Source organism: Haliotis cracherodii, unplaced genomic scaffold (genome assembly GCF_022045235.1).
Source record: "Haliotis cracherodii isolate W230 unplaced genomic scaffold, xgHalCrac1.p SCAF_4, whole genome shotgun sequence".
NCBI classification, from domain to species: Eukaryota; Metazoa; Mollusca; class Gastropoda; order Lepetellida; family Haliotidae; genus Haliotis; species Haliotis cracherodii.
In genome coordinates, this window is record NW_027266297.1 from 59,431,125 (window position 1) to 59,458,693 (window position 27,569).

The 27,569-nt window shown below is 42.3% G+C and overlaps 2 protein-coding genes across 3 annotated transcripts; both read left to right on the plus strand.

Annotated features, from left to right (window-relative positions):
• Positions 1-2,514: 2,514 nt before the first annotated feature.
• LOC139479258 (uncharacterized) lies at positions 2,515-10,046 on the plus strand. 2 transcript variants are annotated; one of them, XM_071262122.1, is made up of 5 exons: positions 2,515-2,910; positions 3,997-4,104; positions 4,401-4,494; positions 6,105-6,240; positions 7,649-10,046. In XM_071262122.1, the coding sequence occupies exons 1-5, from the start codon at positions 2,550-2,552 to the stop codon at positions 7,682-7,684; spliced, it is 735 nt and encodes a 244-aa protein (XP_071118223.1). In that variant the 5' UTR covers positions 2,515-2,549; the 3' UTR covers positions 7,685-10,046. The 2 variants fall into 2 exon arrangements, with proteins under 2 accessions (XP_071118223.1, XP_071118224.1); XM_071262123.1 differs by lacking the exon at positions 3,997-4,104.
• Positions 10,047-16,204: 6,158 nt separating this feature from the next.
• LOC139479839 (uncharacterized) lies at positions 16,205-20,837 on the plus strand. Its single transcript, XM_071262732.1, has 3 exons — positions 16,205-16,523; positions 16,956-17,087; positions 20,563-20,837. Exons 1-3 carry the CDS (start codon positions 16,205-16,207, stop codon positions 20,835-20,837), a joined length of 726 nt encoding a protein of 241 aa, XP_071118833.1.
• The last annotated feature ends 6,732 nt before the right edge of the window (positions 20,838-27,569 follow it).

Sequence of the window (27,569 nt, forward strand, 5' to 3'; positions counted from 1 at the left end):
CGTATCTTCGGGGCATTGAGATGTGTATAGACACTACAGACGTAGTAGGGGTGGTGACGTATCTTCGGGGCATTGAGATGTGTATAGACACTACAGACGTAGTAGGGGTGGTGGCGTATCTTCGGGGCATTGAGATGTGTATAGACACTACAGAGCTAGTAGGGGTGGCGACGTATCTTCGGGGCATTGAGATGTGTATAGACACTACAGACGTAGTAGGGGTGGTGACGTATCTTCGGGGCATTGAGATGTGTATAGACACTACAGACGTAGTAGGGGTGGTGGCGTATCTTCGGGGCATTGAGATGTGTATAGACACTACAGAGCTAGTAGGGGTGGCGACGTATCTTCGGGGCATTGAGATGTGTATAGACACTACAGACGTAGTAGGGGTGGCGACGTATCTTCGGGGCATTGAGATGTGTATAGACACTACAGACGTAGTAGGGGTGGCGACGTATCTTCGGGGCATTGAGATGTGTATAGACACTACAGACGTAGTAGGGGTGGTGGCGTATCTTCGGGGCATTGAGATGTGTATAGACACTACAGAGCTAGTAGGGGTGGCGACGTATCTTCGGGGCATTGAGATGTGTATAGACACTACAGACGTAGTAGGGGTGGTGACGTATCTTCGGGGCATTGAGATGTGTATAGACACTACAGAGCTAGTAGGAGTGGTGACTTTACGTCGCGGCATTGAGATGTGTATAGACACTACAGACCTAGTAGGGGTGGTGACGTATCTTCGGGGCATTGAGATGTGTATAGACACTACAGACCTAGTAGGGATGGTGGTGTATCTTCGGGGCATTGAGATGTGTATAGACACTACTGACCTAGTAGGTGTGGTGGCGTATCTTCGAGATTTAGGGGTATGTAAACACTGCATATTTTGTAGGGATTGGGGCTTAACTTGGAGACATACGGGTGTGAAGAGACACTGCAGATTTAGTAGGGATGGTGGCCTATGGGTGTATTTACAGACCGCCGTAATATAGCTGGAATATTGCCGTGTACGGCGTTAAACAACAAACAAATCAGTGTAGATGCAGCGGGATGATGGCTTAACTTTCGAGTAAACAATGATTTCAGATCACCAGCATGTTGGATCATGTGTTCATAACGGGGGCGACATCCTATGATGCAGATGTCAGTGATGACGTGAACCCTTAACCGCTTCTGAAAGTAGAATTCTTATCGAAGGAAATTCCCTTGTAACAAGCGTGCTATACAGGAAGAGTGGCTTCATGTGTGGCCGGAGCATGTGACATATAAACAACCCATGTCGTACGATACATCCATGATACATAATATATACTGTTCAAATTATGTGGGGGCATTCCTCGTCTTCTGCGTGAATAGACGTAGCTATGTGGCAACGTCTTACCTCACGCTACAGACTTTCGACTGAGATTTCGAAGTTATTTGTAGTTTATTGTGGTGTGGATAACGTCATATTGTTAGTTGTTTGGATTTGATACGGGTATATGTAGACTTGATGGTCTCACAGTATCTTGATAGATATGTATTGCTTATTACTTTCAAAACAATTTACTCACATAGCATTAGGAGTGCGTGAATTTAAATAAAATGTTGTGAAAAACTGTATTTCAATTTGAACTCTCGAATGATGCAACAACGAACTGAAATGTGTGCACCCTAATTCTAAAAAGTTGCAGTAGGAAAATGTCTGTACACTTAACGGGAAAGGGGTGCCCCAAAGAGCTATACCCGTTAAAAACCTAGAGCAAAATGTGGTTGTTCATGTGCAACAACACCCAACACGTGCGCTGAAAGTGTCTAAACACCGGCATGAGAGAGTAGTTGATATCATTAAAACATTAGGCTAGGCACCATTTAACCACCACTTGGGTGGTTCGGGCCATAGAACTCAAACCAAACCAAGGGCGCCCCCCCCCCCCCCCCCCCCCCCCCCCCCCACACACACACATTTTTATTGTTGCTGAAGTGTTTGTGAGGAGGTGATACAGTTTTCACCAGACCGCGTTCAGGCATCGATTATCCCGTGTATCATAGACTCGCGAAGGTCCGGGGTAGAATTGGTCTTCAAGAAGCCATGCTTGCGGTAAGAGGCGACTATGGCTATCGTAAGAGGCGACTAATTGGATTGGGAGATCAGGCTCGCTGATTTGGTTGATGCAGGTCATCGTATCCCAATTACGTGGATGGATGCTCATAATATCAATCACTGGATTGTCTGGTCCAGACTCGATTATTTACAGACCGCCGTCATATAGCTTGAATAATGCTGATTGCGTCGTTAAACAATACACAAACAAACAAAACTATTAATCGGACACGATATGAATAACTTAGCATTTAAAGATTCACTCACACACTGAAATCCGGAATACAGAAATCCGTAAACTAATTTTGACGTTAAACTTTTCCATGGAAATCTTATCCACCATAACACAAACTGTTAGTGAAAAGGATTGTTCATTATCACATTCATTGCAAATATCCTTTATTCCAGGTGAATATCTCCCCAATCGCGTAAAGACTTGCAAGTTTAAAGTTACTCAATGACGACAGCAGCAAGTGTTAACGTCACGAACAATGACGTCAGAACTGTCCAAATTGGAAATGGGAATACTGTCCTCAATTTCCCAGATGAAATAGATTTGAATTTGAACATGAAAATAAATACCAAAAGTGATGTCGTTAATGTCACCCCGAATATCACGGTATTGGTTGCTGATAAGAAAGAAGAAACAACATCCAGCGTTATATCAGACGGTGAGATAGAGGTCAGGGTCACGGATGTTTCAGACGGAGGCGTTGAGGATGAAATGTCTGTTGATAAAACAGCAGCAAGCGCTACCTGGACAGAAACCATATTTCAAACAGCCAGAAATATATTCTCTATGAGAACTTACTTTTACGGTAAGTTTGGTTTCAGTTCATAATTTGTTATTTATACACGACTAGAGAGTTAGTATTGTTTTACGCCGCTTTTAGCAATATTCCAGCAATATCACGGCGGGGGACACCAGAAATGGGCTTCACACATTGTACCCATGTCGGAAATCGAACCCGGGTCTTCGGCGTGACGAGCGAACGCCACTAGGCTACCCTACCGCCCCCTTACACGCTATTAATATTTAAATATTTGTATGAGTTGGCTTGTAATAAATGCTCTTTGAACTGTACCTGGTATTTATCTACATATTGATTGCATCCCTATCAGTTGGTGAGTGAGTGAGGGAGGTTTGACGCCGCTTTTAGCAATATCCCAGCAATATCACGGCGGGGGACACCAGAAATGGGCTTCGCACATTGTACCCATGTCGGGAATCGAACCCGGGTCTTCGCCGTGACGAGCTAACGCTTTAACCTCTTAGCTACCCAACCGCCCCCCCCCCCCTATCAGTTGGGGCGTTAGGGTAGCCAAGTGTGTCTTCATGCTTTGTGTGAAGAAGCATGGTCGATTCGCGACGTGCACATGCATGTGCGTACAATATACAAATCTTGTTCCAGTTGCGTCGTTTATTCGTCCCGGATACCTGTGGTCTTTGGTTTGAACATATGCTATGATTGGTTATCAGTACGGGTGTACTCTTGGGTTTCAACAAAGTGGAACATGTCTGAGACCTTTCTCACTTCGGGCTTTCTTCCCATATTAAGACCAAACGCCATATTATGATGCAACACTGTTCAAACGGCGTTAAGTGGATGTCTGGCGACTACTATCCACAACTGTAATTCTGTTCTTAACAAAGTGGATTTCCGGGGACTACTATTGGCACCTGTAATTCTGATTTTGACAAATTTGATTTCTGGGGACTACTATTCACACCTGTAATTCTGTTTTAAACAAAGTGGAGGTCTGGGCGACCACTATTCACACCTATAATTCTGTTTCTGACAGAGGGGGTGACGGGACGACCCCTAATCACACCTGTAAATCTGTTTTTGACACAGGACGTGTCTTGGCGACCACTTTCACACATGCAATTCTGTTTTTGACAGGCTCGGTGTCGGGGCAGTCTGATGACAGTGTGACAATCCTGGACAGACACCGGGCGCCCCTAGAACCAGGGGACGTCGTCCTCGCAGATACCTTTGTACTGTATTTAGGTAAACACACGTATGATATATGTTAACATGTTAAATACATGTATGATATATGTGAATAAATGTATGATATAAACACATGTTTGATATATGTAAACACATGTATGATATATATATACACATGTATGATATATGTAAACACATGTATGATATATAAAATGCATACAATGTAAACCTACGCTTTATACTATACACTTTAGGACACGCGTGAAAATAGCCTGGGTAGACGTTGAAGGCAAAAGTTTGTAAAATCCAAAGTTTGTGCAACTTGCATTAATTTTATCTAACCTGTGTTGCAGGTGGAGGAAGTATTCTGAGACGAGAGCAGGACACAGGAATGGTCATCAAGGCGAAGTTGGACGTAGACTCCGAGTTTGAAAAATGGGAATTCTGGTAGCTATATTTTCCAATTCACCCTGATTTGTGGAAAATTGCGCATTAACAAAACAAATATATTGACCAGTCAGGAAACAATATGGTACTGTCCTGTATTCATCCATATGCTAAGATAATCAAGGTCCAGGTAGTCAGCTACTATTTTTCATCGGGGACAGGAGTGGCAAAGTCGTCTCATGTGCGGCAACACTCTGTCCGGAGTTGCGTCCCTTGGGGTGCCAGAACCAAGCTCCTTCCCAGCGCGTGACACCTTCGTTACACTCTAGGTAACATCGCTGCCACCAGTGTGGGCGCGGCCATTACAAGAATCTTGTAATTTGCCCTCTAACCCCATATGTTGTAACGTTTATACTTTTGTTTATGTCTTTGGGAATGCCATCATATTTCATTTTTAAAAGGTTTACGACTGACCATGTTTTCAAGATGAATTTACTTTGTTGTTTTAATAATCAGATTGGTTCGAGATTGCAGACTAACGGAAAATCAACCAGCTTCTCCCTTACATTCTTACTATATCAATTAAAGATGATACTTTTAATGAAATAGAAATTCAAACTGACACGGAAAGAAAGTAATTTATCAGCAGTAAGTGTATTCGGCGTGACGACAGTCGACACTTGTTTGTAAACATAACGGTCATTCGGTTGCGAGTTCAACTCAAGCATGGTTGTTGCCACCTATTCACAGTGGGGAGCTTTGACTGGTGGCAGCGATAGTATAGAGAGCTCCGCGAACGGACTATCGCTGTGAGGACCTTGTGCAAGAACTATAATTTATGATCGTGGATTCGAGTCCCAGATTTACCCTGATAATGTTTGTCAGCCCATTCCCCGTGCTTGTTGGTTTCACCGAAGTGGTAAACGTCCAAGACCTGCATCACTTCGAGCTTTCCTCCCACATCAACGTGACACGCCGTGATATAACTGGAATACTGTCTAGAGCGGCGTGAACGCTACTCGCTCACTCACCATTATTAACATATGTGCCATAGTGTCATACACTGAGATGCTACTGAATACTGAGACACTCAGCATGAGTGAAATGTTATAAATGTAACGTCATATCTATATATAACGTCATATCCTATATGGTATCTCCAGAACACAACGTTCTGATAGTTTCTGGTTTTCAGTGATCCATTCCTATAATTTTCACCTCTATTTTCCTTTTGCTTGAAATGGAATCTGTTTTGGCAGACAATATAGACTGATTATCCTCTGGGGTTGACGTTTTATGTTTACTCTGCCCCAATGGTTAGTCGACCCGTGAAGTTCCGGGTTAGAATAGCTCTTCAGCAACCCATGCTTACCATAAGAGGCGACTATGCTTGTCTTGAGAGGCGACTAACGGGATCGGGTTGTCAGACTCGCTGACTTTGATGCATGTCATCGTATCCCAATTGCGTAGATTGATGCTGATGATATCAATCACTGGATTGTCTGGCCCAGACTCGATTATTTACAGACCGCCGTCATATAGCTGGAATATTGCTGAGTGCGGCGTTAAACAAATCACGGACAAACAAACAAACAAACAACAATGGTTAGTCCGGACATAATTGACTCAAAACATTTAGGGTAATACCCTTGGTCACGTGTTTTGTGCAGGAACACTCGAGACTATTACGACTTCTACACCCCTTCTGAACGGATAGCAAGAGCCTGCAGCATCATCGACTGTGTCTTCGAGGGGTCGGATTGCGACTTTGTTTGTTGGTGCTACGCAGGGATGATGTGGGAAGAGGTATTATGTCCTTGATTTCATAGCGTATATGTAGCTACTCATTGAGTCTAAATACTATCGGGGGCACGGGTGGCCTAGTCGTCTAAGGCGCCGCAATTCGCTGTACAGAGTTAGGTCCATTGAGTATGCCAGAGTGAGTGAGTGAGTATGGTTTAACGCCGCTTTTAGCAATATTCCAGCAATATCACGGCGGGGGACACCAGAAATGGGCTTCACACATTGTACCCATGTCGGGAATCGAACCCGGGACTTCGGCGTGACGAGCGAAAGCTATAACCACTAGGCTACCCGACCGCCCCGAGTATGCCAGAGACCTATGATAGAAGGGGCTGTCGGGTAGCCTAGTGGTTAAAGCGTTCGCTCGTCACGCCGAAGAGCCGGGTTCGATTCCCGACATGGGTACAATGTGTAAAGCCCATTTCTGGTGTCCCCCGCCGTGATATTGCTGGAATATTGCTAAAAGCGGCGTAAAACCATACTCACTCAGTCCCTCACCTCTGATAGTGATTTCGAATTTCGGTTCGCCCCGATTATGCTCCTCGGTCTACAGCACCATACCATACTCGTAGGTTTCACCAAGGTGGTAAACGTCTGAGACCTGCATCAATTTGGGTTTTCCTCCCACACTGAGCTGACACGCCGTTTTAACTGGAATATTGTTCAGAGCGGCGTTAACCCATCTCATTCACTTACTCTCTAAATACTGTCGACTATTTGTCTTTTCTTATGATAAATATTTAATCTTATATTTGATAAATCGATTAGGTCGAACCATCGCAAAAACATTTTGTTGGTTGGCATTCATCGTCCCGAACTGTTTGTCATTCATCTCTAAATCTTGTTTGTTGTTTTAACGACACCGCCAGGAGCGATGACACGCAATGGTCCAAGTCAATCAGTCTAATCACCTGATCCAATTGAATCTCATCCGCAATTGAGTGCTGGGAACGTATTCTAACCCGGATCCCCATTGTTCCATCATCTCATTCGTTATTTTAATAATTTTCATAGTTAATTTCAATTTTTTTCTATCAGCACTAATATTTATTCATCATTTACTGGATCATACAAAGGATTAAGCATATTTATTTACTGATATCATTCGGAGTAAATACAAGTCTTACAATTACACTTTCCTAGTTTCGCCGGGCGACGGGGTGACCAAGCGGTTAAAGCGGTCGTTCGTCACGCCAAAGACCCAGCATCGATTCCCCAAATGGGTACAATGTGTGAGGCCTGGTGTCCCCCGCCGTGATATTGCTGGAATATTGCTAAAAGCGGCGTAAAACCATAGTCACTTACTCTTTCCTTGTTACGCAACAAGAACGATTTATCACATTACGTTTTTATTCACAAATCGTTTTTGTATGACGACAAGGAATGTATTTTATTTTACTTATCTTTACAGGCTCACTGCAATGGATACGCATTATATTGCCGGTAGAATGGTCACCATGGAAACGAGTGGAGGGATGAACGTTTAACTGGATGTGAACAGATTTTCAAAGATACAGTGAGCGATTTAATGATTTCGGTAGACCAGCAAAGTGACGAGGAGTGTATATACTGTTTCCCCAACGTGACGTGGTCAATTCCCGACAATCCCTTGGAGATTGAGCCTGACCCGTAACAAAGGTCCTTGGTTGACCGCAAGGATCTTTGGGTACCCGAGTCAGTCTTGCCTGTGACAGATGCATTGGTTGACAATGATCTCTGGGTAGGAGAGCCAGTCTTGCCTGTGAGAGATGCACTTGGTTGACAAGGATCTCTGGGTAGGAGAGTCAGACTTTCCTGAGACAGATGCACTTGGTTGACAATGATCTTTGGGTAGAAGAGTCAGTCTTGCCCGAGTTGCCCATGACAGATGCACTTGGTTGACAATGATCTTTGGGTAGGAGAGTCAGTCTTGCCCGTGACAGATGCACTTGGTTGACAATGATCTTTGGGTAGGAGAGTCAGCCTTGCCTGTGACAGATGCACTTGGTTGACAATGATTTCGGGGTAGGAGAGTCGGTCTGGCCTGTGATAGATGCACTTGGTTGACCGCAATGATCTCGGGGTAGGAGAGTCAGTCTTGCCTGTGACAGATGCACTTGGTTGACAATGATCTCGGGGTAGGAGAGTCGGTCTGGCCTGTGACAGATGAACTTGGTTGTCAGTGATCTTTGGGTAGGAGAGTCAGTCTTGCCTGTGACAGCTGCACTTGGTTGACAATGATCTCGGGGTAGGAAAGTCAGTCTTGCCTGTGACAGATGGACTTGGTTGACCGCAAGGATCTCTGGGTAGGAGAGTCAGTCTTGCCTGCGACAGATGCACTTGGTTGACAATGATCTCGGGGTAGGAGAGTCAGTTTTGCCTGTGACAGATGCACTTGATTGACAATGATCTCGGGGTAAGAGAGTCAGTCTTGCCTGTGACAGAGGCACTTGGTTGACAATGATCTCTGGGTAGGAGAGTCAGTCTTGCCTGCGACAGATGCACTTGGTTGACCGCAAGGATCTCTGGGTAGAAGAGTCAGTCTTGCCTGTGACAGATGCACTTGGTTGACAATGATCTCTGGGTAGGAGAGTCAGTCTTGCCTGCGACAGATGCACTTGATTGACAATGATCTCGGGGTAGGAGAGTCAGTTTTGCCTGTGACAGATGCACTTGATTGACAATGATCTCGGGGTAGTAGAGTCAGTCTTGCCTGTGACAGAGGCACTTGGTTGACAATGATCTCTGGGTAGGAGAGTCAGTCTTGCCTGCGACAGATGCACTTGGTTGACCGCAAGGATCTCTGGGTAGAAGAGTCAGTCTTGCCTGTGACAGATGCACTTGGTTGACAATGATCTCTGGGTAGGAGAGTCAGTCTTGCCTGTGACAGATGCACTTGGTTGACAATGATCTCGGGGTAGGAGAGTCAGTTTTGCCTGTGACAGATGCACTTGATTGACAATGATCTCGGGGTAGGAGAGTCAGTCTTGCCTGTGACAGATGCACTTGGTTGACAATGATCTCGGGGTAGGAGAGTCAGTTTTGCCTGTGACAGATGCACTTGATTGACAATGATCTCGGGGTAGGAGAGTCAGTCTTGCCTGTGACAGATGCACTTGGTTGACAATGATCTCGGGGTAGGAGAGTCAGTTTTGCCTGTGACAGATGCACTTGGTTGACAATGATCTCTGGGTAGGAGAGTCAGTCTTGCCTGTGACAGCTGCACTTGGTTGACAATGATCTCTGGGTAGGAGAGTCAGTCTTGCCTGTGACAGATGGACTTGGTTGACAATGATCTCTGGGTAGGAGAGTCAGTCTTGCCTGCGACAGAAGCACTCGGTTGACAATGATCTCGGGGTAGGAGAGTCAGTCTTGCCTGTGACAGATGCACTTGGTTGACAATGATCTCGGGGTAGGAGAGTCAGTCTTGCCTGCGACAGATGCACTTGGTTGACAATGATCTCTGGGTAGGAGAGTCAGTCTTGCCTGCGACAGATGCACTTGGTTGACCGCAAGGATCTCTGGGTAGGAGAGTCAGTCTTGCCTGCGACAGATGCACTCGGTTGACAATGATCTCGGGGTAGGAGAGTCAGTTTTGCCTGTGACAGATGCACTTGGTTGACCGCAAGGATCTCTGGATAGGAAAGTGAGCGTGTCAAAGTATATTTCAGCAATAAATTTACAAATGGCAGTTGTTACCCAATAACATAGAATGCTCAGTCTGCTGCTCAGCTGCTATGAGGAGATTTCATATGTATACTAGTATACCGTATACACGCACATCACCATTGATATATTTTCCGTGTACATCACAAAGTCTGCCTGTACATTCTGCCAAATAAACATTTTCTCATTCAAACAGAAAGAAACAACCTGTTTTCATTTCGCACTTAATATGTAATAAGCGCCTTTGACCCAGATGAACGATCAGTTAATATAGTTTTACTCCGCATCAAGCAATGTTGAAACCACATCACCAGGGATGAGATTCGTGAAGATCCGGGGTAGACTAACGGGATCGGGTGGTCACGCTCGCTGACTTGGTTGATGCATGCCATCATAACTGCGTGGATCGAAACACATGATGCCAATCACTGGGTTATCTGGTCCAGACTCGATCATTTACAGACCACCGTCATATAGCTGGAATATTGCTGAGTGCGGCGTTAAGCAGCAAATAAATAAACAAACAAACAAACAAACAAACAAACAACAGAGATGACGCCAAGAATGGTGATTGTACCAAGTGAGGAATCGATCTCGGTTCTTCAATTCGACGAGAGGCGTCAAAGCTTGAGCAACTAGACTGGGTTTCACATAACGTAACATTGTTTTGGAGCCACCCCACTGGGTTTCACATAACTAAACATTGGGTTGGAGCCACTAGACTGGGTTTCACAAAACGTAACATTGATTTAGAGCCATTCGACTGGGTTTCACATGACGTAAAATTGTTTTGGAGTCACTCCTCTGGGTTTCACATAACTAAACATTGTGTTGGAGCCACTAGACTGGGTTACACATAACGTATCATTGTTTTGGAGCCACTTGGCTGGGTTTCTCAAAACGTAACATTGTTTTGGAGCCAATAGACAGGGTTTCACATACCGTATCAATGAGATGGAGCCACTCGACTGGGTTTCACATACCGTATCAATGAGGAGGTACCACTAGACTGGGTTTCACATACTATATCAATGTGGTTGAGCCACTAGACTGAGTTTCACATGCCGTAACAATGTAGTGGAACCACTAGACCGGACTTCACATACCATAATATATTTGGTTGAGCCCGGGCTATGGGCACACAGAGGGATTACACTCTCATTCAACAAGAGAACTGTGATGCCATAAAAATCAAAATATAGCCGCAAAATCGGAATAATGATGATAATAATATTTGGGGCACAAAAAAAAATTGAAATCAAAAATATTTTGAACTGTGTATATTGAGTTATTAAGTTTAAAAATATGATAATTGTATTGTATTGCCTATGTTCCGTTGACCCGTCCTTGGTAATGAAACATTCACGTTTTAGACCTAAGCAACATGGTCAATGTGTTGAAACTTTACAGCGAGAATCCCAGTGTGACTGTCTCTAACACTTCCCCACATAATTACGATCACATTCTAAATATACCCTAATACCAGCCTATAAAACTTCAAATGAGCTCATGTCCTTGCACGCATGTTTCTCACATCTGCTCGGAAATCACAAGGCCCACGGCTCCTTGTACACAATCTCAGCAATGATGTCCCTAAATGCCACTTACCTAGTTCTGATCCGATCTTAAACATGGCTGTAATTTTGCATTTAATATGTTGAAAGTTGAATGACATTAATATGGCTTGATATATATTTGATTTGTTTAATGTATTTGATGTTTTTCGATGTATTTGATCTGTTTGATGTATATATTTGATATTTTCGATGTATTTGATTTGTTTGACGTATTTGATGTGTTTTTCGATGTATTTGATCTGTTTGATGTATTTGATGTGTTTTTCGATGTATTTGATCTGTTTGATGTAAACTTCCTGTGACATTGAATATGATTTAATACAAAGTTATGTTTTTTACCAAATCTGAAACAATTTCAGTTCGCAACAGATAAAAGAAGCCTGTAAGTGTTCAAATGGTTTATACACCATACTGACTTCAGAAAATGTGTGAGTTCATAAAATAAACATGAACATGTCAAATGTCAATTCACAAATCAATGGCGTGTGTGTCCACCTCTGGTTGCGATGCAAGCAACAGATCTTCGTCTCATGGAATGGACCAGGCGCCGCACAAAGTCCTGTGGGATATCTGTCTATATCTGCTGGAGCATGTTTCGAAGTTCCTTGAGAGTCTTTGGAACACGTGGTTGACGTCGAAGGCGCCGATCAATCTCATCCCACATGTGCTCGATTGGTGAGAGATCAGGGCAGCGAGTCGGCCAGAGGATGACATTCACGTTGTTTTGTTGAAAAGAATCCTGAACAAGTCGAGCAATTGGAGGCTGGGCGTTGTCATGTTGAAAGGTATTGCCTGGGCCATGACATCGCAAAAACAGTGGAATAACAGGGCCGATGATCTCGTCGCGGTAGCGCTGTCCATTGAGATTTCCCTCTACCACTATCAAACAGGTCCTCTGTTTTGCTGTAATCCCACCCCATACCCCCGAACCGACCTTCATCCATGACACAATGATTGACGTAACGTTCACATCGACGTCGGTACACTCGAATCCGTGTATCGCTGTGGCTGAGGTGAAAACGAGACTCGTCAGTGAATAGATCTAGTCCCCACTGCATGGCCGTCCAACGTCTACGCTGGACGGCCATGCAGTAGGGACGCTGTCTGCATCACTGTAGACGTGCTTGACGGTGGTTTCCTGTCAAAATGGGACGTCTGGCGGGTCTTCTGGCGACAATCCCTGCACATCTGAGGCGACGACGTACGGTTTGTGAAGATATTCGTCGAAGGCCAGGGATGCTTCTTGCAGTCACTGTTGCTCGATTTCGTAGGTGTGTTCTTCGAATCCAGTTGTCTTGTCGATTATTGGTTACGCGTGGCCTGCCACTCCGAGGATGGCCTCTAACTGCATTCGTCTGTTGCCAACGTTGCAATAAACACCAAATGGTGTTTCTATGGACGTTAAATTGTCTTGCAACATCACGTCGACTCGTCCCTGCTTCAAGCATACCAATGGCTCGCAGGCGCACATTTTCGGACAGGCGTGGCATTTCGTAATGTTGAATAATTGCGTAATTTTGTTGTTTTTCTGAGTGGTTGTTTTCAGCACGATCCTAAACATGCATATGGAATCCCGTTAACGCACATGTTTTTATACCCATTCTTGGGTAGTGAAATGCATGGGGCTTGCATAAAAGCAAACCTTTGCACGGAATGCATGCTTTTCTGTTGCAGTTGCGTTTTTGTGACTTGATTCCATACATGTACTACAATATTGAAAACTTTACTTGTTTAAAAATACACAAAAATACTGGTGTCACAGTTTGAATTGCACTGCCATGGTATTTGACTTTCATAAAACTTGCCGGGCAAAAGAAATTATTCACCCATGAACCAAACAATACATGGTTTTACGATGTATTTGATCTGTTTAATGTATTTTATGTGTTTTTCGATGTATTTGATCTGTTTGATGTGTTTTTCTATGTATTTGATCTATTTGATCTGTTTGATGTATTTGATGTGTTTCATGAATTTGATGTGTGTTTTTTTCGATGTACTTGATGTGTTTTTGGATGTATTTGATCTGTTTAATGTATTTGATGTGTTTTTCGATATATTTGATCTGTTTGATGTATTTGATGTCTTTTTCGAAGTATTTGATCTGTTTGATGTATTTGATGTGTTTTTCGATGTATTTGATCTGTTTGATGTATTTGATGTGTTGCATGAATTTGATGTGTTTTTCGATGTATTTGATCTGTTTGATGTATTTGATGTGTTTTTCGATGTATTTGATCTGTTTGATGTGTTTTTCGATGTCTTTGATCTGTTTGATGTCTTTTTCTATGTATTTGATCTGTTTGATGTATTTGATGTTTTTCGATGTATTTGATTTGTTTTATGTATTTTTCGATGTATTTGATCTGTTTGATGTATTTGATGTGTTTTTCTATGTATTTGATCTGTTTGATGTGTTTTTGATATATTTGATCTGTTTGATGTATTTGATGTGTATTTCGATGCATTTGATCTGTTTGATGTATTTGATCTGTTTGATGTATTTGATCTGTTTGATGTATTTGATGTGTTTCATGAATTTGATGTGTTTGTCGATGTATTTGATGTGTTTTGGGATGTATTTGATTTATTTGATATAAATTAATTGTTTTTCGATATATTTGATAGGGTATCATAGTTGTGTTTTGGACCTTAAGTTTGCAGTATTTTCAGCCAAGTAGCGTTTTGATAATGTTTGTAAGTTTTGTCCAATCAATTTTCATAGTGTATACTTTGCATCTACATGAAATACCTCAATTACTTTTTCTAGGACATTTCAAAATAATTAATTGTGTATAAATTTTGAATTTTGATTTTCGATTGAAAATGATTGCAGCAACAGTTGGTCTTCGTAGAATTTTCGTAAAGAATTAGTGATATCTGAAATTACCTTAATACATTCTGTGTCACGACTCACAAACAAATACATAGTTGCAAGACGTCAAGGGTACTAGTTTTAATTAAGAACAGATGTCTGTTTTTGCACATGTAGCCAAACAATATCTTGTCTCCCATTTATAATAAAAGAAGCAATGATCTTGAAAGCCACGTCACACGCATCCACCTCGCCCACTTCGACGTTTACTCCAAATGCTAAGTAACTAAATAACAATATTTCAACAACGCAAATAGAATTTTTAATTAATGTGTTTGAACATGTTCTCTCCATATATGGAATGTTTAGAGTGTCATAGCCACGGAACCATAAGCCATTCAAGCAGTAAAGCATTTCAAAGCTATAGTTTCAGAACTAGTCACTTTATTTCCGGCGTTTACACTACAACAGTTTTTTTCTTGCCATTAACTATTGACTTTGGAAAGACTTTCTTGCATGACATATCGATCAGTGTCAGTCGATAGATTGGACGAAGCGCATTCAAAGGTTTAGATGTTGTTTTTTTGTTTTATGAAGTACAGCGTGACACAGTTAATTACATCCTTCAATTAACGATTGAGTCGAGAGTAAAATAACTACTTTGTCTGAAACACAATTATACACATATTAAAGCGTCGCGATCCAAGGGAAGTTGAGCCACGAGACTTGGAGCCCATCTGAAGTTCGTCATCCGTTAATACACTAACAAGTGTTCAGTAGAGGAAAACTATGTACAATGACAACCGAATCCGTAAGTGTAGATCAACGTAGAAACTTGTGCAAGAACCACGCCGATCTCGTTGGGTTATCGATAGTAGTAAACGTCGAAGACCTAAACTTAACTTTCATTCTATCGTAATACGACGTGATATAACAGAAATAATGTCCAAAATAGCGTTAACATACGAAATTGTTTCATTTGAACACACGAACCGGTTAAGTCTCTTACATATATGAGCGTGAGAAATTTGTTTTATCCAGTATTATGGCGGACACAATGGCCTCAATGATGGCTGCCAATACAGTTTGTTGGTTTGTTGTTTTACGCCGCACTCAGCAATATTCCAGCTATATGACGGTGGTCTGTAAATAATCGAGTCTGGACCAGACAATCCACTGATCAATATCATGAGAATCGATCCACGCAATTGGGATCGATGACATGCATCAACCAAGTCAGCGAGCCTGACCACCCGATCCCGTTAGTCGCCTTTTACGACAAGCAAAGTCACCTTTTACGGCAAGCATGGGTTGCTGAAGACCTATTCTACCACGGAAGGGCGATTAGTGTCTTCGCATATGAATTTGACTGTACTCTATACTGTAAGTCTGTAACATAGTGCATTTGTATCTATTGTGATCGATTTCGGTGAACGATATTTTTTTATGAAATAAACTAGGGTCCGATTCTGAGGGCGTATACTTTCTTTTAAGGCTGAGTATATGTTGATCTTCATCTTTTTGGATTTTCAAAAAATGTGACATCGTTCCCCATCGGTTTGTCTTTCAAAGACTTGATTATTTACAGGCTGCCGCGTCAGCTGGAAGATTGTTAATTACAACGTAAAACAAAAGGTAACCAAGCTAAACAGTTGCAAAAAAATAGAAATTAATTCTATTCCCAAAAGAAATCTTTGCAAACAGCAGATCGATTGTACAATTCTGACTGTATCGTGAGTTTGTGTTTACGAGTCATAATTCTAGTGTTCGCGAAAATCATCGAATCAGGATCAAGCACATATTCCGTCGAGGCCTTTACTGACACCAGTCATAGCCTCGGGGAAGCCGCGCAGCACACTAATATAGCAATACATTACATCAGATTTTTATTCTTCAGAGAAGTGCCGGGTTGTTTGTCAGCGTCTCACAAATGGGGCTTCTTGCGCTAACTGTTGTGTCGGTCTTGCAACTCAGTGTATCAGATTGCCTATGGTGCGAACATGACTTGGTGCAACGCGTCCCCGATTTTGACAACTACTTGCTCACCGAGTACCTGCTGTGGTCTGTCCATGTGATGTTGAGGGTTGAGTGTTCCAGCAGGTGCTTCTTTGACCCCCATTGTCACAGCTTCCAGGTGCTTAAGGCTAATAGTACCTGCATAGGTTTCGCTACGGGATTTGCAGACACTGGACATATATATTCACCTCTGACGCCCGCCCCTGGATATCAACTCTTTTTGTTACCTAGAGGTAAGAAAATGTGACAACTCAGGGTTGTCTAAGGCAATTTTTCTTAGACGATCTTTCGACCATGTGAGTCTAACATGTTATCACTTTCGTCCAGTCTGAAATATGATAGCAAAATAAAAGCCATCTGGACGATGGAACTCTTGACTAACGAAAACACAGATAATGATGACAATGTTCAATATTACCTCGTACAATTGCGTGGAAAACACAGTCGAAATAGGAACAACAAACACATGCAAAGGCACGTCAATTTTTCACTTAAACGCGGGATTTTGGATAGTGTTTGGGCGCTTTTATGTATATTATAATCTATGTGATGCTTTTATTTTAAAGCAAAATTCAGTGCAAACGTTGAACTGCTAAATAGGGCCGTATCTCTTGTCAAGAACTGTGTCTTCTCTATATTGATCTTTCTTATCTCGCCATCTTCAGCCTCCCACTACATAGGTAGTGCCTGTACCAGTGATAGCGACTGTCACGTGGCCACCTCTGTGTGCAATGATGGAGTCTGCACCTGTCTGTTGGGCTACATCTTTTCACCCCGACAACATGCCTGTATCTCGGGTAAGTTCTTTCACAAGTTTAAATTGAGTGAGTGAGTGAGTTGGGTTTAACGCCGCTTTTAACATTATTCCAGTTATATCACGGCGTGTCAGTTTAATGTGGGATGAAAGCCCGAAGTGATGCAGGTCTCAGACGTTTACCACTTCGGTGAAACCCACGAGCACGGGTATGGTGCTGACAAACCTAGAAACATAATCGGGGCGAACCGGGATTCGAACCCACAATCATAGGTTTCTGGCGTGTCCAGGGGACGCAACTCTGCACAGTGAATCGCGGCGCCTTAGACGACTGGGCCACCCGTGCCCCCCACAAGTTTAAAAACCAAGACAAGTGAGTGAGTGAGTGGGAGGGAATTGACAATTGACGTGCCTTTCCGACCAGGCGGGTTTACATTTTCTACCAAAAACCGAGGATAAGTGTTTATCTGACTTATAAACCGACAAAGTTAATTCTAATTGAGATACGCAATAACGAGGATCTATATATGCAATATAACGAGACTAAAAACGCATCCGTGAGCTATGTTGAGTGACGACTACAGGGGTCATGCACGTGCTGGTCCTGCACGCACGTATTGCCCGTGAGCGTCTCCGTCATAATGTGGACAGCTTACAGTCGAGTTTAGTGGCAAGATGTGGGAGTGAGTGAGTGAGTTAAAGCTTTACGTCACATCGGCAATATTTCAGCCATATCGTGACGAGAACAGTTATAATACGGACAGTAAAATAAAACACCTGTCATCGACGGACAGTAGAACAACTAGCATATCACAGTTTATAAGTAAAACTAGTTTAGAACAATTAAAAGAATAACCTATTATTCAACAATACAGTATAAAAAACGGGCTAGAGATCGCCAGCAACCAAAGTTAGGCCACCTAACTGGGGCCCGTGGGCAAGATGTGGGAGAGAGAGGAAGGTGACGATTTATTTCTCACACAAACGAAAACTAATATTATTGCAAGTAAGCCAAAAAGGACCGTCACAGATTCCGAGGTGAAGACCCCGACCTACACCGTTTCTGCGCTGCCGCAGAAAGAGGGGCCTGCAAAGAATATCTTTGTAAATGTCAACTTCAATTAAAGTGAAGAAAATCTAGTATTGCGGTTTTTTAAAAAACATAAAGGGTATGAAAGTCCTGGGGACTTACTGTGGAAGACCCAGGGACTTGATCTGAAATATGTAACTTTTTATAACGATGAAAATCAAGTCCCCGGGTCTTCCACAGTAAGTCCCGGGTTTTCTACGCAAGTAAAACCTCATGTGGGTCTTTCTCAAGTTTGAAGAAACCTAACGATCAATACACATTAACACTCTGAGGTTTATAAGGGGACTTACAGTACTTTTGCTACCTGCATAGCCGGATTTACATCATCCCTTCCGCTGTTGGCGATTAATGACAAATTAAGCCAGGTTAAATGACCATATAGGTCGAGCAATGTACCAGCGTCAAGTTATGCTTACGTGCCAATGGAGGAGATAACCGTTGACAGATTCCTCCTTTTCAAAGTGACTTTATTGTGTGTGAGGACATTGGGTCTGACGGGATATAGATCATGGCAGCCCGCATTTACGTCTGGATGGAATAAAGGTGTCAACATTAATGGGTGGCTTGAGGGGATTTGTCCAGTTTCCCGAAGCAAGAGAGTTAACTGACTTTAAAAGTCCAGTTTCTTGAGGCAAGAGAGTTAACTGACTTTAAAAGTCCAATTTCCACCCTTGCCGAAATAGGCTGGAATTCCTGGGCTCGATCGTAGCGCCACCAGTGGTTATTATGAGTTATGTCCCTTCTGAGCCTCACCTATGGACCATTGGATTCCATCACTTGCATTTATTTTAAACAAAATGGCGGCGCCCAGTCAAGACGATCTGAACGATAATCAAGATCTATATTGTGATAAAACGGGTCTTACATCGCGAAGTGCATCAAATCACGCGAGTACCTTGATTAAAAACATGAAAAGGTTTGGAAAATATCTGTTGACAACGAGTTGGCGGTGCACATGCTTTGCAAATCATGCAATCGACCGAAATCTACACGATGGTTTACGAACCGGATTTCGATTTCGCTGCACGATTTTGATTGGACTAGGCATAGACTCGTTAGTCCAGCCAAAATGAAACTCCATAATGCCATCCTAGTTCGGCAAGGGTGGAAACTGGACTTTTATAGTCATTTAACTCCCTTGCCTCGGGAGGATGTCCCTCAGTGTAAGATGCCTGCCATGTTACATGGTACACAAAGGTTCGTGAAATCACGTTCCCACAAATATCTGCGAGATTACAGGGTTAACCAAACACCAGTCACGAACTCGTTAAGTCACGAACCTACGATTATAGTGGGAAAATACAAAAGATAGTTATATACTTATAGTGAGTGAGTGAATTTGGTTTAACGCCGCTTTAAACATTATTCAAGTTATATCACGGCGTTTCAGCTTAATGTGGGATGAAAGCCCGAAGTGATGCAGGTCTCAGACATTTACCACTTCGGTGAAACCCACGGGTATGGTGCTGACAAACCTACAAACATAATCGGGGCGAACCGGGATTCGAACCCACAATCATAGGTTTCTGGCGTGCCTAAGGGACGCAACTCTACACAGCGAATTGCGGCGCCTAAGACGACTGGGCCACCCATGTCCCCTATATATACTTATAATGTAGTGATTACACTGAAGACGTTTAGTGAAAGATGACGTTAAGATTAGGTATTATTTTGCCTTTGTTGTGAACTAGTCATAGGCTCCCGTCACAGCTAGAATGTATTCATCAAAAGACTGGATATATCATTAAACAATACAAGATACACTAACTGTACTGCCTTCCCAGAAGACTTGTTATTGACCTTGTGCGTTTAATGAATTTACGTTTCAGTAATCTTGGGATATCAATACAAATATCACATTATAACATGGATTAGTTTGTTGAGTAACGCCGCATTCAGCAACATTATGACGACGGCGGCGCGTAAATAATCGAGTGTGGACCAGACGATCCAGTGATTGTTACTATGAGCAACGTCCAACGCCGGCAGCGTATAACAACACGGAATCCGCCAAGTCACGGGCTCTTACCACCCAATGGTCATAGATCATCCCGCACGACAAGCATATGTTCCCAAGGGGTTGGGACCCGTGAAGATCCGGGGTAGAATAGGTCTCCAGCAACCCGTGCTTGTTGCAAAAGGCGCCTATGCTTGTCGTAAGAGGCGACTAACGGGATCGGGTGGTCAGGCCAGCTTACTTGGTTGATTCATGTCATGATGCATGACTGCTCAACTTGACCTTACCCGCTATTATTCGTACTCCGTAACAGGCAACGATCAAGGCATTATCCGCAAAATATACACTGAATTCTTGTATTCCAGACTGCTCAACTTGGGGAAATGACCTTACCCGCTACTTCGGGTACTCTGTAACAGGCAACGATCAAGACATTATCCGCAACATATACACTGAATTCTTGTATTCCAGACTGCTCAACTTGGGGAAATGACCTCACCCGCTACTTCGGGTACTCCGTAACAGGCAACGATCAAGACATTATCCGCAACATATACACTGAAGCCGACTGTCGAGTGCAGTGCAGTAACAAGGACGCTGATGCCAGCTACATCTGTGTGAGCGTTGAGTACAGCTTCAGCAAGGAAAGCTGCTATCTGGCGGTACTCACCTTTCTGCAAGTACCACCAGCGGCTAGGGTCGACACCAATGATAGTGTCCAATACCAACGTAGCTGTGCAGTGTAGACGGCCCAGACGTGGACACTCAGTCGTCATTCACAAAACTTACTGAAATCAAGGAGGACTTATTATCTCGCCCAAATTATTTGTTACATAAAACGCTTGGCCTAATTCTGATGTTTTTTCTTTTCATTATCCCCATCATCACCTGCTTGTATTGATGCCTACTGGACCCGTGAAGATTCCGGCATAGAATAGGTCTTCAGCAACCCATGCTTGCCGTAAAGGTGACTTTGCTTGTCGTAAGAGGCGACTAACGGGATAGTGTGGTCAGGCTCGCTGACTTGGTTAATGCATGACATCGATCCCAATTGCGTGGATCGATGCTCATGACATTAATCACTGGATTGTCTGGTCAAGACTCGATTATTTACAGACCGCGGTCATATGGCTGGAATATTGCTGAGTACGGCGTTAAACAACAAACCAAATGGTGTGGTGTGGTGTGGTTTTGCCCATTGTCAGTCAGCTCAGTTCAGGTTGTTCTCAGAAAGAACCACCAACGGTGGTACATAACAAAAAATTATATTATAATACGTATTCATATATAATAATAATTTCAAGATGACAGGGGTATTGTGCAAATACATGCAGAGATTAAAAGTTACAATGAAATATGGTAAAATTAAAGTGACACAAATCTCATACACGTTTTTGAATAGCTTCAACATTTCTAAAGATGGTATTGATGAATTATAAGTTTTTCATATCTTTTAATCCAATGATGGATTTTCAATTTATACATAGTTGAGATCTTTAGGTACGTACATAGACCGCCACTGGAGAAGCGCTTCACATCTGAATAGGTGATGAAACTCGTCTCCGACCGCCGGAGAATTACATAAATTACACAAACGTTCCACACTTGGGATATCGGGGAGGGTCCGGTTTCAATTGGAAAGTAATTGTTTGTGGTTCTAAATTTTAAGAATGGGTGATAAACGTTTTTAGGCAGATGAAGATATATTTCAAAGATTATATTTTCCTTAAATATTTAATAGTGCACACTTTAAGAACCTTTAGTAATGAGACTGTGCCAATTCTGCAAGAACTGGTCTTTCAATATTTCTTCAACTGTTAAGCCAGTCATGATGAAATCAAATATTTCACCGAATCCACAGTTGTTTAATATTTTCTTGATAGCGTCAGCCTTTGGTGTCTATTTCGCCTTTGGTGACTAGATTTTAGGTACAACAGCCTTATGGTAGACTTGTGGATGATCTTCCTATCAGTGACCATAATGATATCCGGTTCTGATATTATTACTGCTGCTACTACTACTACGACCCCTGTTTTGCAGTCCAATACCAGCCATGATGAAGAATACATTAACGGGTTGTCAAACGGAGTCCACATATGTTTAATATTTGTATGCCATCTGTTGTCCATGGATTATTTTCAGAGAACCAGCGTAGTTATGAATAATTTTATGAATACTGTTTGTTAATTTTGGAGTCTGCTTGTACATTGCCATTTTATGCCAGAATAACACGTTTGTACAGTTTGATATAGAGGGGTTCCCTTCCGAGTTCTCCATAAATCAGTTTTAAAATAAATAAAGTTTTGTGTTGCATTTCAAACACCTGCTGTCAGTTTAAGAAATTTTAAATGTACTTTTTTTTATTTGATTAAAGTTTTCAAATGCCCAGATTTCAGAACAGTACTTTACGATTACAAGGTAAGTATAATCATCGACAATTTCTACAGTTTGATTGCTGAAAGTGAACGAGTATTTGAGATTGCTGTTTCTAGCAGGCCAGCTTCCAAAAAACTATTTTCGTTTTGGACCAGTTTACATTTAATTTCCATCGTGAATAATATCTATGAAAAGTGTCAAGTGATTGTTATAGGTCTGTAGGGTCTTCATTGAATAAGACGGTATTATCTGCATATAACAAAACAATAAACTGCAAGCAAAAGAAAGTTACCATATATACCATAATTTAGCAATTTAAACCATAGACCAGCCCTTCACACAGTGAACGCTTTTATGAAATCAATAAAGACTTGCATTCGTTTAATAACATTGCACAGACTAGTTTACATCCCTTTTCTTCTTTATATAGAATTTTGAAATTATATGGAATGAATGGTTGTTCAATTTTCCTATCTAATGATATAGATTTGTAATCCAAATATGTTTTTATGGATTTAGAAAGACCTGCGTATTCTACGAAATTATACTGAGTCAAATTAAAAATTTCACATTTTTAAAAGTAATCCCATATATGATAAACAACGGACAAATGTATCAGAGAAGGTAATTTTTAATCATTAATGTCCAAAGAAGGATTTCAATTAACGGTGGTAAACATATTTGTTCCAAGCACCAACGGTATTCGGTAATAACATCGACAGTTTAAATCATAAGTCCCAAGCACGAGAATCTGATGGCACACAAGTTCAGTAGTGTGTATTGCCACCATGTGCGTTGACAACTGCCACACAACGCCTCCGCATGGACCTTGTGATGCTTGTGAACACATGATTGGGAAGACGACGCCATTGTTGCTGCAAAATGGTGCCAAGATCTTGCAAATTCTGTGGTTGGTTCTGGAGAGTGCGCAGACTTCCGCCAAGAGCATCCCAGACGTGTTCGATGGGATTGAGGTCGGGAGACCTTGACGGCCAGTCCATGATGTTGACTCCCGCATTCCGAAGGAAATACCTTGTCAAAATTGCTGTGTGGGGTCTAGCATTCTCGTGTTGGAAGATCAAACCGGGTCCATGTGCTGCCATACAAGGCAGAAGTTCTGGTGCCAGTACCTGGTCGCGGTAAGCAGCAGCGTTGAGGTTGCCATGGATGACAAGAAGCCTAGGCCTGGAACGTGCATTGCCACAGAAAGCACCCCACACCATGGCACTTCCGCCTCGAAATCTGTCAACTTCCTGTACACAACACTGGGCGTAACGTTCATGACGGCGCCTCCACACCTTCGCCCTACCATCAGCAAATCGAAGATTAAATCGGGATTCATCACTGAAGACGACTTGATTCCAATTCCTCTGATCCTCTGAATCCATCGTAAGTGTCGCTGTGCCCACAATATACGTTGACGTCTGTGTAATTGAGTCAGAATCGGCCCGCAGTATGGCCGTCGTGCTTGAAGGTGAGCAGTTCTCAGACGGTTTCGAACAGTTTGCGCACTCAGTCTACCCCTAAACAGTTCATTTCTGGTTGATGTAGCCGTCAAAAATCCGGTTACGGAGAAATGTGATAAACATACCTTTCATAGTTATAATCAGTAGGATTAGACCTTTTGGTGTATGACATGTTGTCGCAAAGATGTTTTACAAGCTGCTAAGTTCCTGATGTAGGGTGATCATGAGAGGCAACTAATGGGATCGGGTGGTCAGGCTCGCTGATTTGGTTGATGCATGTCATCGATCCCAAATGCGTGGCTCGATGCTCATGATATTAATCACCCTCGGTTGTCTGTTCCAGACTCGATTATTTACAGACCGCCGTCATATAGCTGGAATACTGCTGAGTGCGGCGTTAAACAACAAACCAACCAACCAACCAACCAAAAATGCTTAATAAATAATTGCTTAAATAAACTGCAGACCATAAGGGCCTGCTGAAATTGAAAACTATCAGTCCGAAAACAAATCAGTCCATTTGAGCTCGAGGGTGGTTAGATGCCGTTCGCCAACTCGTAACCGCCCCTCGACATTCCATTCAAAAATATACGCTCGTAGATACTGCTGTGTTGGTGACTTGGGAAGAATGAAGGTTTATGAACATAATCCTGAGATTAGAATACTGGTTTAGATAATTATGACTGACGTTTGGAAAATATTCAATTCATTGTTATATTATGTTCTGCAAATATGATGAATTATGTCTGGGCGACATTGGTTAAAAACATAGTCTAGCTGTAGTTTTGGAAATTGGTGGATAATGCAAGATGTCAACTATAATGTGTGTTTTTACAAATGCTAATATGGCTTTGCTTTGGTTTGTTGTTTAACGCCGTACTCAGCAACATTCCAGCTACATGACGGCGGTCTGTAAACAAGAGGAAGTGAGCAAAGCTCACATACCCCCGTTATCCCCGCTAGTCAACAACAAATAGTAAATAGTTTGTTTTTTAATGAAATATTACATATTTCTAACTGATTTTAAATTCAATGTTTTGAAAACCAAGATTGAGTTCCAGTGACGCCCCCCCCTCCCCCCCCCCCCCCCCCCACCCCCAATCTCCCAATCTAAATATATGATTGAGGAGTTACATAAGAAGAATTATCAAAAGGACCACGAATTGTTAATATAAAAACACATAAAAAATGGAACAATATCATATAAGAAAACCAATAAATTAATAATTTCCATCTAGCCTTAACAGATATGGTAAAGAATTCATAAATTCAAACTAACACAAAGCACAGATACTCATGATGATCTACATGTGTGGAAACAATTTTGGAAAATATATAAGCTATACAAAACCAGTCATCAAAATTTCTAAATGCCATCATGTTTCCATGAAAACAGCAAAAGAGAAAACTTTCAGAATCTTATAAAAGCTAAAAAACAATCATAGTGGTTAATGTAGCAAGTTTGCTGAAGCTAGGATACTTAATATGGATCGTAAAAAAACTCTACCTAAAATTTATGTTTCACCATGATATCATGGAAACGGCAAAAATTAAAAAAATCAGAATCTTCAAACTAGCAAAAGGCACAAGTACATGGTGCATGGTTAAAAAGTTATGGGCCGTACAAAACACTCACTCACTCACTAAAAGTTATAGTTTCTAATGTTTCCATGGAAACGGCAGAAATAAAAAAAATCAGAACTAAAAAGGGGGTATACTACTACTACTACTACTAATAATAATAATAATAGAGTCTGGACCAGACAATCCAGTGATTAATATCATGAGCATCGATCCACGCAATTAGGATCGATGACATGCATCAACCAAGTCAGCGAGCCTGACCCCCCGATCCCGTTAGTCGCCTCTTACGAGAAGCATAGTCACCTCTTACGGCAAGCATGGGTTGCTGAAGACCAATTCTACCCCGGATCTTCACGGGATAAGATGACATGCATCAACTAAGTCAGCGAGCCTGACCACCCGTTCCCGTTAGTTGCCTCTTACGGCAAGCAAGTTGCTGAAGACCTGTTCTAGCCCGGATCCGTCACGACATGGCTGTAATATTGCCGATGTGACGTAAAGCATAAACTCACTCACTCGCTACATACTAGTGATTCCCATTGTGCGACTTCTGTGTATAGATTATGCTAATTATGTTTACTGTATTACGCTGTTTAATGTTTGGAATATGTATTGTGGCTGAACTGAATGCATCTTGTATGAATGCCCACTCGGATAATGTATTAGAGTGTGTCGGATATACTATATTCAATCATATGTAAACTGTTGTATTACGTTGTGTACCTTGGAATATGTATCGTAACTAATGTAGTATGTATCTTGTGTAATGATTCTATATCATGTTCTTCACATATATATGTGAATATTGCTTAGTGCGGCGTTAAACAAGGAACCAACCAAGCATCATATATATGTTCTCCGACAACATGAGAGAGAGAGAGAGAGAGAGAGAGAGAGAGAGAGAGAGAGAGAGAGAGAGAGAGAGAGAGAGAGAGAGAGAGAGAGAGAGAGAGAGGTTTTGCCACCGCTTTGAACAGTATTCCAGATATCTTGCGGCCAGAATTTCATAGATGAGTGAGTTTGGTTTAGCAGGCACTCGTGAAGAGCAACCTCCCCGTGGTGAGTGCTGGGTAACGCTAATAGCTCTTCCCCCGTGTGGAACCGGGGCAGAATATTTCCACAGCCTCCCATTGCTGGTCGTATGAGGCGACTAAAATGGGCAACCTGTTTGCCGTGGGTTGCGCCCCGTGTCGGCGGAGGACGGGAGTCTGGTGGTTGAGGGCACTGGTTCCAGGATTAGCGTTCCTTTGCCCAATACACCACTTCGACCCTTACTTCGCCTAGACGGGTGGTAGGATGGGCCCGGTCCTATCAATCGGCTGGTCATGCCGAGCCCTGTGCGTTATTTAATTTTGCACACTCTTGACCTGATTTCACCTATTAGAAATCATGATTAACACTGTTTTCAAAAACAACATTTGTGTATTTGTGATTGTTGCAATATTTGCCTGGAGTCTTAAAGCCCAGAAGGCGGTGGCTCATGGGCCAATCTGGTGGTACATTATTTCTAATGTTTCTGCTTGAGTATACCCTCTTGGTATCCTTGGTGCCGCCTGTTGGAGGCCCACAGGCATTTGGCGTCGTCCTTGTTGATACTCCATGGTGGGTGGGGAGCCAGGAGGGTGAACCATATACTATACCACTATGGCTGCTCAAAATCCAAAAAAACAAAAACGTTATCACGCTGATGATACTGATGATGAGGAAGATGATATGATAACCAGATTGTGTTATTCTGAACGTGAAACCTGGCCTCGATTCATTGTTGCAGAGTCAAGTGAGAAAACGTTAACTTCTTGTTCTCCATTTCTATTAGAAAAAGCAATTCAAGGTATTGCTGGAACTGTTAAGAACGTCACCAAAATTAGATCTGGTGCAGTTCTAATAGAATGTGTGAAGAGAGAGCAGGCAGCTAATTTACTGGAAGCAAAATTGTTTGCAAACATTCCAATCAAATGCTATCCACATAAATCTTTGAACTTCAGCAAAGGAATTATCCGTGACAGAGATAAGAGTCTGTCAGATCTCTCCACTGATGTCATTGTAAGTCAA

Excerpts from the sequence above, each read along its gene's own strand:
- LOC139479258 (XM_071262122.1), top strand. The coding sequence starts at position 2,550 with ATGACGACAGCAGCAAGTGTTAACGTCACGAACAATGACGTCAGAACT. Across the intron at positions 2,911-3,996 it reads TATGAGAACTTACTTTTACG|GCTCGGTGTCGGGGCAGTCT; the intron begins GTAAGTTTGGTT and ends TGTTTTTGACAG. Across the intron at positions 6,241-7,648 it reads CAGGGATGATGTGGGAAGAG|GCTCACTGCAATGGATACGC; the intron begins GTATTATGTCCT and ends TTATCTTTACAG.
- LOC139479839 (XM_071262732.1), top strand. The coding sequence starts at position 16,205 with ATGGGGCTTCTTGCGCTAACTGTTGTGTCGGTCTTGCAACTCAGTGTA. Across the intron at positions 16,524-16,955 it reads ACTCTTTTTGTTACCTAGAG|CCTCCCACTACATAGGTAGT; the intron begins GTAAGAAAATGT and ends CGCCATCTTCAG. Across the intron at positions 17,088-20,562 it reads ACAACATGCCTGTATCTCGG|ACTGCTCAACTTGGGGAAAT; the intron begins GTAAGTTCTTTC and ends CTTGTATTCCAG.